General features: G+C 30.4%; 1 protein-coding gene and 1 long non-coding RNA gene across 2 annotated transcripts in view; one reads left to right on the forward strand and one right to left on the reverse strand.

Moving 5' to 3' along the window:
- Nucleotides 1-19,260, forward strand: part of LOC107452260 (Iroquois homeobox protein 6a) — a 78,371-nt gene that overhangs the window by 53,958 nt on the left and 5,153 nt on the right. The window contains exons 4-5 of the mRNA XM_016068621.3: nucleotides 13,760-13,916; nucleotides 18,209-18,365. Coding sequence (XP_015924107.1) covers nucleotides 13,760-13,916; nucleotides 18,209-18,365 — 314 coding nt within the window. The remainder of the gene's footprint in view (nucleotides 1-13,759; nucleotides 13,917-18,208; nucleotides 18,366-19,260) is intronic.
- The window catches only part of LOC139425934 (uncharacterized), a 79,333-nt gene that overhangs the window by 32,766 nt on the left and 27,307 nt on the right, over nucleotides 1-19,260 (reverse strand). The window lies entirely within an intron of this gene.

A 19,260-nucleotide genomic window follows, 5' to 3' on the forward strand; every position in this document is an offset into this window, starting at 1 on the left:
TAACTCGCAGGGAGAACCGATTTTCTGGGTTATTGATTGGTCAAAATGCAATGAATGGCAAGCCAATCAAAAAAATTGACAAAAACTGTTTGATCATCTTTAATCATTTCTGTTAATAGTTATCTAATGGGAAACTATATAATTTGCTTCCCGCATTGAACTGATCGTAAAGACACGGTTCCCAGTCGAACACCGAAGTCAAGCATCACTGGCTGCCGTCAGTAAGCGGGTGGGTGACCACTTCGATCAGCCTGCGTAGCGACCGAGGCTGCGCGTTATTGGTCCCCGTTAAACTCGCGCTGGTCGTCGGACTATCAAAGTTGGGGAGCAATCCCTACTGCCCACTGTGCAGGCTAACTTTTCAACTAAATGGGTTAAATTCTTTTCAACTATGAGCAATTTCTAACAAGCTAACTTTTTAGCTAAATGGCTTAAATTCTTTTCAGCTGTAGGCAGTTTCTAACAAGCTAACTTTTCAGCTAAACGGGTTAAAATTCTTTTCAACTATGAGCAATTTCTAACAAGTTAACTTTTCAGCTAAATGGCTTAAATTCTTTTCAGCTACAGGCAATTTCTAACAAGCTGACTTTTCAGCTAAATGGCTTAAATTCTTTTCAGCTATAGGCAGTTTCAAACAAAATAACTTTTCAGCTAACTGACTTAAATTCTTTTCAGCTATAGGCAATTTCTAACAAGCTAACTTATCAACTAAATAGCTTAAATTCTTTTCAGCTCTAGGCACTTTCTAACAAGCTGACTTTTCAGCTAAATGGCTTAAATTCTTTTCAGACAAATCAGAATTGGCATATTCTGAGACTCGAAAAAAAAACTTGACAATTATTTAAAACGAGTGTTAATTAAAATAAAAACTTTAAGTGCCAATAAAAATTAAGCAAAATAGGTCAGTATATTATCGGGAAAAAATGGACGTGGTAGCATGAAGAAAGCTAATTTGAAAAATGCGAAAATATATTGAAATAATTAATTGAATAGTTTTGCCATTCACACGTGTCCAGGTAATTAAAGATTTTATCTTAAAATTAAGATGTTAGGACGATATGTAAGATACTGAGATATTTTAGGACGCTTAAAAATTACGACGTATTCGACGTTCTTTATGTTCGACATCTTTATACTCTTTGCAGTGACTTTTAAAACATCAACCATATTTCAGAAAACCGTTGTTGATATCACAAGAATTTGATTCGGTGAAGAATATAAAGGAAGATGCAAGTCACGTAAAAGGTATATCGTCATTAGACGATATACCTTTTACATAACTTGTAATCTTCGTTTATATTTTTATTGTTTAGTTATTGAAATATATATTGAATAATTGATAAATATATTCCTAATAAATTCATACCTATGAACATTACTGAAATTGAATTAATTGTGGAATAAATTAGTTAAAAACCGAAATTAAAGAAAAAAAGATGCATACGCACATTCAATCAAAAAACATGTTTTCATAAAACTTGACATTCGTTAAATATATTATTTTGTTCAAATCTCTTAACTAAATTAATTATAAATTAACAGAACAATTAGTAACACCATATTTTATAATTAAAAAAAGGAAACGATATCGAATCAAAACAACTGAAAATCACGAATGAAATTTACGCTATGCTTTCGTAAGTTAAGTTCCTTGTTAGCAAATTCTCCAAATTTAGACATTAATCGCTCTATTTAAATATTTTTTTCATTGTCGCCAAATTATTTTTTTTAAATAATTAATTTAGATTTTTGAGCTTTTACTTAGTAAAACAATTGAAACTCGAGATTTCCTATCGAAAACTACATAAATTGACATGAGTAAAGAAATTTATGGCTCATAATTCAATTTCTTTTTCTTCCAGTATTAAATTAAGTAATAAAAAATAATAATTAAATATTTAAAAATATTTTTTGCGTTAAATTATGTTTGGGTAAACGAGTTTCATGAGAGAGTGCAATGCTCTTGAAAAATTGCGCAATTACTTCTAAAGATATGACCAAAAACGCAAAAAGCGAAATTATTAATGGGAGCAAACTTTCCACCAGCTCTTTTGACTAAAGTCTCAGAACCACAATTTCCAGATTCGGCTCCACTCCTCCCTCCTATTTTGAGGGGGTCAGAAATCTAAGTATGTATGTAAAAAAATATGTTTATTCAGGGAAAGAAGATAAATCAAAATTATTAAAGCAATAGAACACTTCCAGTGGCAAAACGCGCTATGCAGCAGAAATTCTAAAAGGAATTTGAAACCAGAAGAATAAAAACAATGAAAAAAATTAAAAATCTGACAACCGAAGCTGACGTCGTCAGGGGGTACCAGCTCCGGAAGTCATAAATGCAAAACCTTTTCTATTTAGAGAGCACGACAAATGTCTAAGTTATTCTCTGTACGCCCTCTAATTTAATGCGCAGAAAGAAGAAAAAAGAAAAGAAAAGGAACAAGAAAACATTTGACGTCATTAATAGAAATGCTTAACCGGGGTAACTCGGCTAAGGCTTGATCGTTCCCTATTTAAAGAAAACGAAACTAATCATTTTTTTTTAATTTTAAATTCAATATTACAGAAATTAAAAGAAAAAACATTATTTTCCAATTTCTTTAAAAAAAATTACTTCCTGCCTTTTGAATACACTCAACATTATTTCAAATTTTATTAATTCTAGACAATTGAGAAATAACTAAATTTTAGAAAATTTTACTGCACAAATTAGTATCAAAATTACAGGAAAAGAAAATAACCTTAAGCTTAAGAGCCTTCTCTTTATCATAAACACCAATTTTAATTTGTTTATTAACAGTATCAATTTTAAAATCTAAATAATCAACGTTTTAGCAATTACCATTAGTCTTCCTCAAAACCAAATCTTTAGGATAAATATTAAAAATAAAATCATAATTATCACAATTAAATGAAATTAAATCATCAATATATCTGAAAACTTTAAAATCATTAAACTCAAGATATTTAGCTTCAAAAAAAATGTAAAAAAATATTAGCAAAATGGCTAGAAAAAGAATTACTTTGTGGAATCCCTATATTTTATTTATAAAAAATCAAGGCCATTAAAAAGAACATTTTCAAAAAGATTAAATTTTCAAATATCCATTCAATGAGATTTATCAATATTTTCATTTAAGTTTAGGAAGGTTTTTAAGTTTAAGGTTATTTTTTTCTGTAATTATGATACTAATTTGTGCAGTAAAATTTTCAAAAATTTAGTTTTTTCTCAATTGTCTAGAATTAGTAAAATTTGCAATAATATTGAAAGCTTTCAAGAGGCAACAAGTAATTTTTGTAAAAAAATTGGAAAATAATGGTTTTCCATTTAATTTCTGCGATACTTAATTTAAAATTGAAAAAATTATTAGTTTCGTTTTCTTTTAATAGGGCATGATCAAGTTTTAGCCGAGTTGCTCCGGTTAAACATTTGTACTAATAACGGCAACTGCTTTCTTGCTCCTTTTCTTTTCTGTTTTCTTCCTTCTGCGCACTAAATTAGAGGGCGTTGTTTTTTCGTTAATTTCAATTTAGTTTCGGCTTTGTAGTATGTTGTGTACTTTGGTTTTGTGATTTATAATTTCGAAGCAAAGTTTTTGAACATTGTATTCTTTTGTGTTTGTTTAGGTATTATACTTTTTGTATTTGGATTTTGTAATTTGTATTGAAATTTTCTCTCTACCTGGACTTCGGCAAAACCTTTGGGGTACAGAAGGAGTAACTTAGACATTTGTCGTGCTCTCGCTAGAAAAGGTTTTGCATTTATGGCTTCAGGACCTGGTACCCCCTGACAACGTCAGCTTCGATTGTCAGATTTTTCATTTTTTTCTTCATTTTTTTTCATTGTTTTTGTTCTTTTATTCAGAGAAAGTGCATTTCGTGTCTGATTTGGTATCTTAATTAATAATTAGCACTAATTAATTATACTTGAAGTCACCCTCAGGAGCCTTAAAGATAGAAAGTTATTACATGAAAATACGATCATTAGAACGAAAGTTATTCAGGTTTATATATATATATATATTTTTTTTTTTACTTTGCACACTGTGCTATTGGCCGCTAATTGTTTTTTCAGTGAATAAATAAGAGTGTGTATGCGTATGCATTTTTCTGTGAAAGAAGTATATACCGCTGTTTTGCGTAAACTGATATACATATTCTTTCTTTTTTTTTTTTCCTTTAGAATTATCTGTTAGCCTTTTCATGATCACAGCTGTTTTTGAAATTATTTAAATAAAAGTTCCTTACACAATGCAAAATATGTTCGAATACAAACTACGTTAACTTAATGTTGCCGTTGTTTAAAAGCATCAGTAAGGCACGGCATTGCTTACTGTACTAGTGCCATTCTATTCAGGATTTAGGTCATGACGTTCTATTCAGGATTTCAAGCCGTATTTATTCAGGAGAGAATAAAATATATTACAGACATCTCAACATCATTTCCTTTCAATTACTGAACGTTCGATTGCTATTGAAAATAAAGTGACCGTTCTGTAAAAAAATTTTAGCGTTGCCAGCAGGAGCTATTAAATATGGTGAAATATATGAGAAATACACGTTATCTATAATAATATGAAAATATATGAGAATTAAAGACATTTTCTGGCCACCAAGAATTATCTAGGCTTTAGAACAAGCAAAAAAATAGCTCGAAAATAATTAAATAATTATTTAATTTAATTTTTTTTAAATCGCCATTTTGGCGAGATATATTTATTTTTTTAACTGAGGTAATAATCAACAAAATCAATGCATGAGTCCAGACAATGCAGTGTTGGAATAATTTTTCAAAATTTACTTCACAAAAATGTTCTTTATATTGATTTTTTTCGCCATTTTCATAATTAGTGAGAGTTTGCTAGATATGTAGCTAACAGTGATGAATATCGAATATAAATGCGAGCTCACAATAGTTGTAAAAATAGCAAAACATTCGCTAGAGAAAAAAAACGGTTTTAATTTGAGACTTAAAGGCTCATTACTAGCGGCCCAACTCAATCGTAGGAGGGACGTAATCCAAAGGAAAGAAATATACTATCAAACTTTTATTATACATTTAATTATACCTAATTTGTAATTAGCTATATAAGAACATTTCATGTTATGAATAATTATCAATTTTTTTTTATTCTATAAAAACACTAAATAATTTTTTTTTTCAAATATTATACATATTATTTAAAACATGGTTTTGTACTACTACGTGTATAACATTCTAACTGCAAAAAAAAAAAANAAAAAAAAAAAAAAAAAAAAAAAAAAAAAAAAAAAAAAAAAAAAAAAAAAATTATGCATTTCTCAATTTTAAAATTATTTCTCCAATGTGTTTCTTTTTAGCGTCAATATTTTATTTTATACCCGTCGTTGAACAGCTGACCAAATTTTGAGTTTACAACTACTAATGTTCAACTCCGTAGTCTTGTAATTTTGAACCAATCCAGAACAAAAGGGAACTCCTGGATCAGTACCCCCAGAGGTTTTGATCTGTTATGGGAACATGGAGGACTTTGTGACTCCACAGATTTGACGTGCATCAGTCACCTTTTACTACACGGGGATCGAACCCATGAACTCTTGAACATGGGCCTAGTGCCCTACCAACCAGGCTATCTAGGCCTATTAGCGTCAATGTTGTAAATATTCATTAGAATATTAATTATTGAATAAACTTTCACAACCAAGGTCATGTTTCCAGATGGTTGAAGGCAGGGACGATTGACTCGACACCCAGTTAAAATTCCTTAAAAAATGCAATTTTTTAATTGAAATTTTAAAAAATGCAAAAAAGTCCCTTTTTTTAAAAATGATGATGAAATAAATAAACGTGTAGGTTTTTAGTCAAAATAAGCACAAATAAAAAGATTAGAAGTTTATAATCAACATAATTAAGCGGAGAGAAAAATGTTTAACGTTCAGCGAAGTAACAATTAGAATTCTACAGTCCCAGGCAAAATTATTAGACTATAAAATTCTATGTAAAATCTTAATTATCAGGTGATACTACACAGCTTTATTGTTTTTACGCGACTGAAACCGGTTTGCACTTGTTTACGTTCGTGTACCAATTGGTAAAACTAGGAGATATATAATATGAATTTGATAATTGGATAAATTAGACGATATATTATATAAATATAGAATATTGATTATATAAATATAGAATATTGATTATATAAATATAGAATATTTATTATATAAATATAGAATATTTATTATATAAATATAGAATATTAATATTTACTGGATACAATAATATACTTTTGGGTATATTGAAAGTATTAACACATTATTGAGTAGCGACGATTTAACTCGTCATTGCACTTACATTATCTCTGTCAATATACGAAACCCAGTGTGATAAAGAATATTACAAAGTTTAATTTCATTTCGTTCAGCGTAAATAAGAATTTTTTAAAATTAATTCAGAATGAATTAATTCAGATACAATCTTAAGTTGATTAAAAATAAAATCATTAGAAAATCAAATGCTGAAAATTGCAGCGAAACTCGTTTAAAAACTAACTTCAGTTTCAATAAATTTCTTTCATTTCATAAATATTTTATTTGTTATCAATACTAAATTTATAAATTACCTCAAGTTGTAAGATGAAGCAAATTTTGTGTCAGTTGGTTCTTCTTATTCATATTTTCTTTTTGTATTTACTGGATACAATAATATACTTTTGGGTACATTGAAAGTATTAACACATTATTCAGTAGCGACGATTTAACTCGTCATTGCACTTGCATTATCTCTGTCAATTTACGAAACTTAGGGTGATAAAGAATATCATAAACTTTAATTTCATTTCATTCAGGGTAAATAAGAATTTGTTTTTAAATTAATTCAGAATGAATTAATTCAGATACAATATAAAGTTGATTAAAAATAAAATCATTAGAAAATCAAATGCTGAAAATTGCAGCGAAACCCGTTTAAAAACTAACTTCAGTTTCAATCAATTTCTTTCATTTCATAAATATTTTATTTGTCATCAATACTAAATTTATAAATTACCTGAAGTTGTAAGATGAAGCAAAATTTGTGTCTTTTTATTCATATTTTCTTTTTATATTTACTGGATACAATAATATACTTTTGGGTATATTGAAAGTATTAACACATTATTGAGTAGCGGCGATTTAACTCGTCATTGCACTTGCATTATCTCTGTCAATTTACGAAACCCAGGGTGATAAAGAATATTATTACAAAGTTTAATTTCATTTCGTTCAGCGTAAATAAGAATTTTTTTTAAATTAATTCAGAATGAATTAATTCAGATACAATCTAAAGTTGATTAAAAATACAATCATTAGAAAATCAAATGCTGAAAATTGCAGCGAAACTCGTTTAAAAACTAACTTCAGTTTCAATAAATTTCTTTCATTTCATAAATATTTTATTTGTCATCAATACTAAATTTATAAGTTACCTGAAGTTGTAAGATGAAGTAAATTTTGTGTCAGTTGGTTCTTCTTATTCATATTTTCTTTTTATATTTACAGGATACAATAATATACTTTTGGGTACATTGAAAGTATTATCACATTATTGTGTAGCGACGATTTAACTCGTCATTGCACTTGCATTATCTCTGTCAATATACGAAACCCAGTGTGATAAAGAATATTACAAAGTTTAATTTCATTTCGTTCAGCGTAAATAAGAATTTTTTTTAATTAAGTCAGAATGAATTAATTCAGATACAATCTAAAGTTGATTAAAAATACAATCATTAGAAAATCAAATGCTGAAAATTGCAGAGAAACTCGTTTAAAAACTAACTTCAGTTTCAATAAATTTCTTTCATTTCATAAATATTTTATTTGTCATCAATACTAAATTTATAAATTACCTGAAGTTGTAAGATGAAGCAAATTTTGTGTCAGTTGGTTCTTCTTATTCATATTTTCTTTTTATATTTACTGGATACAATAATATACTTTTGGGTACATTGAAAGTATTAACACATTATTGAGTAGCGACGATTTAACTCGTCATTGCACTTGCATTATCTCTGTCAATATACGAAACCCAGTGTGATAAAGAATATTACAAACTTTAATTTCATTTCGTTCAGAGTAAATAAGAATTTTTTAAAATTAATTCAGAATGCTTTGCTTCCATATTCAATTACGAAATAATAACCAGTGCAATAATATAGTTTCTAAGTAAAATTGCCGGTCAATATAGAGTTAGTATTAACTAGTTTACTTTCACAGACAATTTAAAAGATTAAACTACTATTAAAAAAAAGATAAAAAAGGAAAAAATTGTGATCGCTTTATTACGATTACTGGTTGCCCATTGGTCAAATGTTTTTTTCTTTTCTGAACTGACTCCGATAAACGCCACAACATTTCAAATCATGGGTTGCAAAAACTGTCTCAATTGATGTTTGTCGTCTGATTGGTTTTCAAGTTCTGATTGGTCTGATTGGTATCCTGCCTATATACGTGTTTCAAGAAATCACAGAATACTTTTCCTTCGTAAATATTCATATTTATATTAAAAATCCACAGTCAAGACAGTATATTATAAGTTAATATTAAAAATAATATAAAAAATACTTTAAATATTATTATGTAAATACATTAAGACTGACTGCTGGTGAAGAGAAAAAGAAAAAAAAAATTCTTAAAAAATTATCAAACAGCAGCGGTCGCCATAGCAACGCTTGCAATGTCAGCGCATGCGCACTATTATTTGCTATTACTCTTGAACACAGTTGAAAAGTGTGATGACGTCCAAATAAGGTGCGCACGCCATTAAACCCAAAACAAGACCCATTTTGCCAATGGGTAATAAGGATAAAATTTCAGAAAATCGAAAACTACTTAGAAAATGAATTAATTTTACTTCCTCTGTAATTACCAGATCAAATTAGACTTTTCTAGTTTTGAATTTTTTTTTTTTTTTTTTTTTTTTTTTTTTTTTTTTTTTTTTTTTTTTAAATCTAGCTTTTTGCAAATTTTTAAGCTTATTCCAACTTTTCCAACCAATGTGTAATGAACCTTGTATCAATTCATAATAATTCTTTACAAAATAATTTTTGCAGCAGGAAAAAAAGAAATGATTTTTAGGAAATGATTCTTCGCACTTAGAAATCTTTTTTTTTTTTTTTTTTTTTTTTAAAAAAAATAAATATTTAATNAAATTATTTTTTTTTTTTTTTTTTTTTACAAAAAATAAATATTTTATATTAAAAAAAAATTTATCACATCAAAACAGTTCGTAAATTATTGTACATAGTATAAGGATCAGACTCAAATAATTTCGAAAGTTGTTCGAGTTCTTGATGAGTGTGGGAGAAAATTTATAAGCTTTGGAGATCGATTAAAATACCATTTCCTATCCTACAATTTAGTGTCATCATTCAAAATGCCCCAATCCAATGAAGTCGTTTGGTAAGCCTTTCTTTACCCTCATCATAAGGGGGGAGGAGCTCGGCAATTAGTTCCTCTGAAAACCTATCGTTTGACACTAATTGCTACCTGTTCCTGAACGAAAATACGTTTGTATCTTTAATCGTTCTGTATTTGAGAACTCCTCCCATCGTTTGAGAAGAAAATGATACGGCTGTTCGTGCACAAAAAGAATCATACATCAAAAAACGGCTTCGAATGAAATAATCGTTTGCATAAATAAAGAAACAAAAAAAAAATGAAAGAAGAATCGTGAGTGAAGAAATGTGATAGAATTTGTTTTGTGGTTAAATGAAAACTCCGATGAATCGTCTGAAGATGTGGATTAACGAGCGATGATTATCGAATAAAAGGAGGCGTGGTCGAACTATCGCTTGACCTCTTTCGGCAGATCACGATTCCCTAAAAGCAATACTTCTTCGAACAAGTTCACTCGATTTATTTTTCGTGAAGGGATGATCTTACAGAGTGAAGTCTCTATAAGTATGTTTTATTCTTACGTAAATCTATGCATTCTTCTTCATTCAAAGTAGCAAATATTGAAATCAGATTCATTCAACTATTCATTCACACTTCTTGAAGGGGGGGGGAGGAGTTATATGAAGCATAATACTTCGATTTATAATTAAGAAACAATAAAAAGAAATGCAACAGGATAGATAAATAAAAAAAAGCAGACGACAATTTTGGCGTAGAATGCCGAGTTTTTGTGTATAACACCCGTAACGGAAAATATCTCGTGTACTAAATGATGACTGGCGCGAGTTAAATCTGCCAGGTTACTAAGTCCTCCATGTCCAACAAATTATTCCTCTGGAGATATTGAATTGGGGATTGATCTCTCTGGTTCAGGTCAAAGTTACGATCTGTTGATGAATGAATGGATGTATGAATGGGTCCGCCCTTTGAATGGATCCGACGTATGGGTGGGGCAGAAGTCGAATTCCTGGCCATAGATGGCACCGGTTTGTAAATAAGAACAATCGCACCCATAGTCTTAATGACCAACGTCAACAACACCGAAAAATATGACGTATTTGATGTACTGTCCGTTTCAAGAAACAATGAAATTTTGAATTATATAATCGACAGCTTAATTCGTTATACCAAGTTAATTAGTATAATTGGATGATAATCATCAGTCCTGTTTCAGCTAGATAAGTTTCCTTTTATTTTTATAATACCTCGGTTTCAACACTCTGTACACTGCGACGGTGTGTCCGGTTGCTTGCATTTATCATTAAGCTCAAAATCTTGAACCTTTTTTTTTTCCCAAAATTTTTTAACAGCCCACTCATAATTTCATTCAGCAACTAGATTATATTCGGATGTATGTAAAGTGCGTAAAGAATAATATTGCAAAATGCAAAAATAGGAAATCAACATTAAGGGATCCAAACTTTCAACCGCTTACCTGGTCAAGCCTTNCGGGAAGAATTAGTATTATTGGATGATAATCATCAGTCCTGTTTTAGCTAGATAAGTTTCCTTTTATTTTTATAATACCTCGGTATATTCTGTTGCTTGCATTTATCATTAAGCTCAAAATCTTGAACCGTTTTTTTTTTTTTTTTCCAAAATTTTTTAACAGCCCACTCATAATTTCATTCAGCAACTAGATCATATTCGGATGTATGTAAAGTGCGTAAAGAATAATATTGCAAAATGCAAAAATAGGAAATCAACATTAAGGGATCCAAACTTTCAACCGCTTACCTGGTCAAGCCTTTAGAATCTTTTTTCACAAATTACGGCTAATACAAATCCATCGTAAACGAGGCATGTTTATGCAGAGAAATTACGTTTTTATATCTGATTCCGTAACTTGATATATCGTCTGCAATAATTCATTAGCATATTGAAGTTTAGGCTCTCAAACCATTACAATTGACTCTCACCACGTGAGAAGGCAATTGTGAGATTAAAAGTTATTCGGGGTTTTCCGTTTTTATTTATTTATTTATTGTACAATAAAATTCTAAAACAAGGAATTTTTATTAAGAACAAACGTGACGCATCATGCTTACATGCAAAATAATTTAATTAGATAAAAAAATAACATTTTACAAATATCTAAACCTGGCAGACCAATTGCGAAGGAAAAAGTCCCAGATGTATAAGAACCATAATCTATATTTTCGATCCATTTTTAGATATTCATTTTTATGTAAATGTTTGTGACAAATACTCTTTAATTTAAAAAATATATATTTTTGTCAACAAAGTATTCTTCACTTTTCTTATGGATACAAAGAGGGATAAAATATGATATAAATTGAAAAGTTATGATATCTTTGACAAGTTAGCATTTTTTAGACATGTCAAATGAAACATACAAAGTGTAAATTATTAGCATACTTCACATACAAAAATGATGAAAAAATAAATATGCATCCTTTTTTTCTAAAGCCGATTAAATAGCGTTAAAAGTTTCAATTCATTTGATTAAAAATAAAAAAAATTTAAAAAAACGGAGGTTTGTGTAACCTTAAATGTTTCTAAAAAACATGTATTTAAAATATTTTGCTTAAGAGCGTCCAAACTCAACTATCGAAGGAGAGAAAAAAATGCTTTTAATCCTTTTAGTTAACTTTCACAGATAAACTGATAACTGATAAACTGATACCTGATGCATTAAAATGCAATCCCCATCGCAGTTTGAGGTAGAATCAAATTATCAAGAATGTGGTAATTATAGTTTGTCTACGGTAAGAACTCCCCCCGCCGCAAAGTCTGAGGCCGTCTGCTGCTATGGAAACAGGAATAGCTCATTTTAGAGAGGGTAGCTTCCATTCACTCTAGGGCTAACACAGTACACAGAGGAAAAAGATTCCCTTTCTCAGGTTGACTCGCTCCAAATCCTGTCCTAAACAATGACCCTACACCCCGACTGGAAATAGTTATACCTTGTTACCATAGTCACCACCACGGTTCCAAACGAATGGCATGGGGAGTTCTTACTTTAGACAAACTATGCAAGATTCTCTATTCATTTTTTTCTGACCAAATTATACCAAAACCATTCTTCAATCAGCAGTTTTTGAAAAGTAATTAAATAGCATACGAATGTGTGTTTTAAGATTTATGCTAAGTATCTTTGTCTAATTAGCGTTAAAAAAAGAACTTTCAACGACATGCAAATTGGTTTGACTAGTTTAAATTGTAATTTAAGAACTGGCAAATATACAGTTTTCTCTCATTTACTCGTGAACACAAATATAATAACTTTATTGCTTTAAGTAAAACTCCATGAAATTATAAAGTACTAAAAATTATCAAGTGCTAACTCAAATTATCAAGTGTTACTCCTAAAAATTATCAAGTGCTATTTCTCCTCATCTAATCAATCAATCCTTTTATATTCTGCCTTTTGTGTTGTCGAATATTCTCAAGAGTTTGTTTAAAGAAAAAGAAATTTCAAGAAAACGCAAATCAAAAATCTAACTTTAAGTTCAAGTTGGCGTGGGTAGAGGCTTCTTAAACTAAATAGCCCTACAAGGAACTGATTGTAAGACTCGGCATACCCGAATTCGGGTACATGATTTTGGGTATCTACTAGGTATGCCGGGTAGATATTCGGGTATCTGCCTGGCATACCTAGTAGATACACGAAATCAAACATCACCGGTCAGTGAGCTTGTAGGTGACCACTTTGATCAACTTGTGAAGAGACCAAGGGTGCGGTGTTCTCGTTAAACTTGTTCTATTACAAAGTGCTCAACTTCGCGCGGAGGTCATCGGTATACCAAATCAGGGAAGCCATCCTGCAGAGGATCAAAATTACGATGAACCGAAAACATGCCATTGCAATTTTGATACTCTGCTTTGGTAGCACGACGGCCCGCGCTCGAAATCGAGCACTTTACGGTAGAACAGTTTAACAAACACTGATACCGTGCTCATTCGGTCCCTTCGCACACATACCTATAGCACAATACAGCACGAAGGTAGCATCCAGGATAACAGGATACGAACCCGCTACCTCCACGTTCTTTTTAAGTAATTTCTCTTAAGTAATCATTCTTTTAAGTAATCATTTTTTACGTAATCATTTTTTACCCAATAATTTTTTTACGTAATCATTTCTTACGTCATCATTTTACGCAATCATAGTACGTAATCATTGTGGCTGATCACGCAGGTTGATCAAAGTGGTCACCCACCAGCTTACTGACAGCCAGTGATGCTTAATCTCGGTTTTTCTACTGGAAACCGTGTCTTTCCATTGCATCAGTTCACTGCGGAAGCAAATTATGAGTCTTTTGAGTCAAATAGTCTTTTTGAGTATTTAATACTAATAATAATAATGAGAAATTTTCTGTTGCAGGTACGGTTCTATGGAGAGTGTTGCAAGAAGGAAGAATGCCACCCGAGAGACGACCAACACGTTGAAGGCCTGGCTCTACGAACACAGGAAGAACCCTTACCCTACAAAAGGAGAGAAGATCATGCTCGCCATCATCACCAAAATGACACTCACACAGGTCATATCTGTCTTAACACGCTTGTGAGGCAGCCTAACTTCCCACAATGCAACATTTCATTCTGAAACACACAACAATTTTGCATTTTAAACAGCTTGATATAAATATAGTTCCTTCACCAGGAGTTGGCACTTGGCTCCGACTTCATCACGTGGTATTCGACGATACTATTTCGCTATTTTGGGGAGAAGGATGTGAACAATCCTGAACAAGGTTGCTATTTGACGATCTTATGACATAAATATTTATTTCGCAATCTTTATGTGCATTTTTTAACATTAAAATTTTCATAAATTTGATGATATTTCTCTCTTTTGAGTGAATAGTTAGTCCTTTTTTAGACATTAATATATTTAATTAGCTAGAGTAACGAAAGGTATAATAGCAGATGATAAAGCGAAGTAAGTGACTGAGAAAGAATTCACTTGTTTGCGTATGATTCGCATTAAGGGTTGTCTTAAATTCAAGCGGGAAGACGTTTCTCCTCTTACTCCCGCGCTGAAATGAACTCTTCCCCCGAAGAGGTGGAGCCAAGAGCCAACTCCAGGTGAACGAACTATACTATGGAAGGAGGTTTCTTACGTCTCCTCTAAATTGATAAAAACAAGCGAAAATCGTTTGAATGTGTTTAATTTTAAATATCATAGCAACGAGCATCTTACCATATAATACTACATTCATTCAGTATTTATATCAATGGGATAAACTATAGTTTGTCTACTGTAGAACTCCTCCGCCACAAAGTCTGAAACCGTCTGATGCTATGGAAACAAAACCAAATCCTGTCGTAAACAGTGATCCCAAACCCCCTACTTGAAATAGTTTTACTTCTTTACCATAGTAATCGCCACGGGTCCAGACGAATGGCTAGGGGAGTTCTTACTTTAGACAAACTATATATCCTAGATGAAAAGCTGTAGATCACGGTTTTCTTTCGAATATTATTGATTCCATCTAAGAATTTCGCCATCCAAACAGACTCTCTAGTTCGAACGTTTACAATTTTATTGCTTTATCTTATTCAAAAATCACTTCTCGAATAGCTAAGATTTTAAATAAATTTGAGTTTAAAGCCCTTTAATAAATAAATAAATCTTAAGTAAATCAATGAAGCCTTGCCGATTGTAAAGACTCTATTGCTTATATTAATAGCTGAGGTATTTATCAGATTTCGGGTAAATGTGGTCTTTCGTATATTATAGACCAGTGGTTTCCAACTGGCGACCCTCGAAGCCTTTTTCGTGGCACGAGAATTAAAATATATTAGTTGTCGTTTCTTTTTTTTTTTTTTCTTTTTTGCAGACAATTTTTGTAAAACATCCTAAAACCTAATAAAAAAAACTAATTTCTTCGTTCCTATGAAATTTAACTTATCAACGATGCAAAAAAAAATTTTTTTTCTCAGGTTTTGCATCCAAGAAAATATTTATTCAAATGCAAAAATAATCGTGTATGTTGCTCTTTTTTATTTCGTTTTTTTGTATTTTGTGAACATAGTTTAGCATATGCGTATCAGAAATTTTCTCGAAGAAATTCTCCCATTCTCCCACTTTTTTTGGACAAAATTACTTACATTTTTAAAATTTTAAAACGCATAAAAGAGGGAATGAATATCAAGTTTTATTTAAATTCCTTGAATTGAATATCGCATGAGCAGAAAAGAAGAAAAAAAATTTATTTCATATGATCGAAAATTTTTGTTGTTGCCATAATTCCTAAAAGTCGAAAAAAATTTAATTTATCACAGAATTAAATTTAAAAGAAGAAGAAAAAAATTTGTCGCTAAGTTTTCGATTAAGAGAAGATTCAAAATGATACGTAACAAGTATTATTTGTAATGCTTGTTATTTTGCTTTTTAATATTAAAAAAACTTTGATCAAAATCTGACAATAATATTTAGGGTTCCTTCAAACATAAAAGAGTCCTAAATAAAATTTCGATGAAGTTGTGGGCTGCCATTTGACTGGTGTTTTCAATTGCCGCCCAAGCCACATGTAAGTTGGAAACCCCTGTTATTGATCAACTAACCACAATTTAAACTTTGAACACGAAAGCTCTACATAGTTGGAATTTTAACACTAAACATACCAACACATGTATACCTATTTCTACTATAGCAGGTCAAATGCAGGTCTTTATGTTTCTTGATTGAATGGATGAAATATGGATGTTAGAAAGGAAATAAACAAACAAAAAACTTTATTATAATTAAACAAAATTGCATATTGCCAATTTTTATGTATTACAAACTCAAAGAATAAGAATTTTTAATTCATCGCTCAACGCATTTTTTACCTATACAGGATGTTTCCATTGTGCATTTTCAACAAAGGTATTTCTTCTAATTATTATCATTTCTATAATTCTTATAATTATAAGAATGTAAAAGAATTATAATTATAAGAATGTATAAGAATTATAATTCTTATAACTATTCTTGTAATTAATATTATTTCCTCTAAGTTCTTGTACTTTCTTACATTCGGGTTTCGACATTTTTATGGGTAAAAACTGACAGTTAGTTAGAAATGAAGTAAAGCTATCAAAATAAAATATAAGCTACTTTCCAAAACATTTAGTTTTTGTCACTTTTTTTTACACAAAAATGCCAATCTGAAGTTTTAGGTACTTTTTTGAAATTTGAATCCACAGTTATTCTGATTGAGCTAACTACGCAACAGTCTTTGCAGAAATGTGCAACTACAAACGAATGCAATACGTTGAACACGCACTACATAGTCATTTCTGATCCGATAACCTTACAAAGCAATAAATTGTTCTCCCGGTCAAATGACCGGTTGTGGTAGAAATAGGTAAAGGACAAGTATTATTCGAAACAAACAAAATACAAAAAAAAATAGAATATTAACTGTATATAACTCTTAAAAAAAGTCAAACGACAAAATGAAAAGCGCATTTTCGATGCAAAAGTTCTTAAACGGTCATTTGACCTGTTATAGTATCTTTAGTGTTAATCATAGGTTTGCGTTCTTTTCTGCTAAAATCATCCATCTTCGTCTACCGAACTTAATTTTTGAAAATCATTCCATATTTTGAAAAATTATAATAATCCAGTTATTGATCTTTCCAGTATTTCACCGTTTCCCGATTCTATGAGCACTCTGCTGTTCCCACTTTGTTTCTTCACTTCTCTGTAATCTTTCTATGGAAAGAACTCCCCTCTCTATCCGTTTGAAGTAGTGGCGATTACTACGATGACGAGGTTTAACTATTGTATGTATATTCAAGACAAGTTTTGGATCGGGTCGGTGAGTGAAAGCGAATCAGGGGAGAGACGCTCCCCTCTTTAAAATGTGCAATTTCTTGTTCCCATAGCTACTTAGCTTATAGTCTTAAACTTAGTCTTAAATCATAGTCTTAAACTTTGTGGCAAAAAGAAGTTCTTGCCACAGACAAATTTTACCATCATTTGGTGTTTATACACTGATGAAGGCTCATGTTTATAGAACAAAAACTATAGTGTGTCGATTTTTGTACTAGGCAAAAGGGAGTTCTTTCCATAGATAAATCATAACATCATTTGGTGTTTAGAAACTGAGGAAGGCTCATGGTTATATAACAGAAATTATAGTGTGTCTATTTTTGTACTTGGTAAAAGGGAGATCTTGCCATAAACAAATTATACCATCATTTGGTGTTTAGACACTGAGGTAGGCTGTTCATGTTTATAGAACACAAACTATAGTATGTTCGTTTTGCACTTGCATTTGTGCTTCACTCACACTTTTATTTATATTTTTTCCTCTTTAATCATATTATTATTTTTATTATTATCTTTTTTTTGTTGACAAATTTGAATTCTTGACTCTCAAAACATGCTGAATATAAATTTATTATTTTCAATATATATATATATATATATATATNTAAAATGTTTTATTTAACTAATTTAATGTGTAATGGAGAAGGCTATATACAATTATATATATATTATTATTATTATTATTATTATTATTATTATTATTATATGACTGGGATACTCCTAGGTCTCAAAAGGATTATTCGTGTACTTCAGAGATATTTCAATTAAAAAATTAAAAAAAAAAATAATAATAAAATTCTTATAATTTGAAACATTAAAAAAAAAATTAGTATCCAGTTTTCCTGGGGTTTTTTTCAAAATGCATGCCCCTAAAAAGCCTTGTGCTTAAAATCTGTAAATCAATTCCTAATCAGCACCCTATTTTCGAAATTGTGGCTAAGTTTTTATTAAGGTGAATGAATGAGCAGGATCATTAGAAGAAAAATAATTGAGTATTTCTAATTGCAGGTGTCGACGTGGTTCGCGAATGCTAGGCGTCGCTTGAAGAAGGAGAACAAGATGACTTGGGAACCTAGAAACAAAACAAGCGAAGAAGACGACAGCATATCACCCCACGAACTGAAGTCAGACGATACAGCAGAAGATGAGTGCAGCAACTTGAACGGTAGGGTGTGGCATACCTTTCTACCATTTAAATTATGATAGACTTTTGTGAATTTATTACAGTTTTATCACTTAATGAATCATTAAGTCATTTATCAAAATAAAATTTTACAATACCAAAATATTTGTATTCACATAAGGCTAATTGTTAATGATATTAAGCAATAGATGTCGCTGTTGGAGAGGACAAATGTTTTTTTTCCTCAGTTCGTTTTAAAATGTTGTTCTAAGAAGTGATGTGGTTGTCGTGTTTGTATTTTGTGTACGTTCTTGTTCGTCATTAAAATGCGTTGTCCGTAATTATGGGTATTTAGTATCGATTATTTAGTACCCACTAATAAAATTAAGTTATTTTTTCAACAAGCAAGTCAAAATTATTGAAGGTTCCATCAAAAAATTTTGATGATTAATGTTGATTTCAGTACAATTCATGATGATCCAGCATCATTTGATGATCACTAAGGCCCGGATTTTGATGACATTTGCATTTTTTTGCATTTTTTGCATTTTTGGACATTTTTTGTCCTTTAGAGCAATTTTTTAGATTTATAGGGCATTTTGGTGTGCATTTTGCATTTTAAAGCATTTTTTAAGCTTTTTGTTAATTTTTTCCAACTTTCATTATTTATTGGGGCATTTATATTACATGAAATGCAATATTTGTCTTATAATTTTAAATTTCATATTGTAGCTTTCAATACCACCTGCATGTCATTATGTTTTTCCATTATGTTATTGATTGATATAAAATCTTTAGAAGTAATTCTTTGTTACAGCTTTCCCATTTTCTCTGATTTGTATAGTTTAGAACATTTCAATTTTCTAGGAAATTCTCTTCTCCAGGAATAAAAATTTACTTTCAGAAGAGATGCTCGTTTACATTTCAAAATATCAAA

Source organism: Parasteatoda tepidariorum, chromosome 6, assembly GCF_043381705.1.
Source record: "Parasteatoda tepidariorum isolate YZ-2023 chromosome 6, CAS_Ptep_4.0, whole genome shotgun sequence".
NCBI lineage: Eukaryota > Metazoa > Arthropoda > Arachnida > Araneae > Theridiidae > Parasteatoda > Parasteatoda tepidariorum.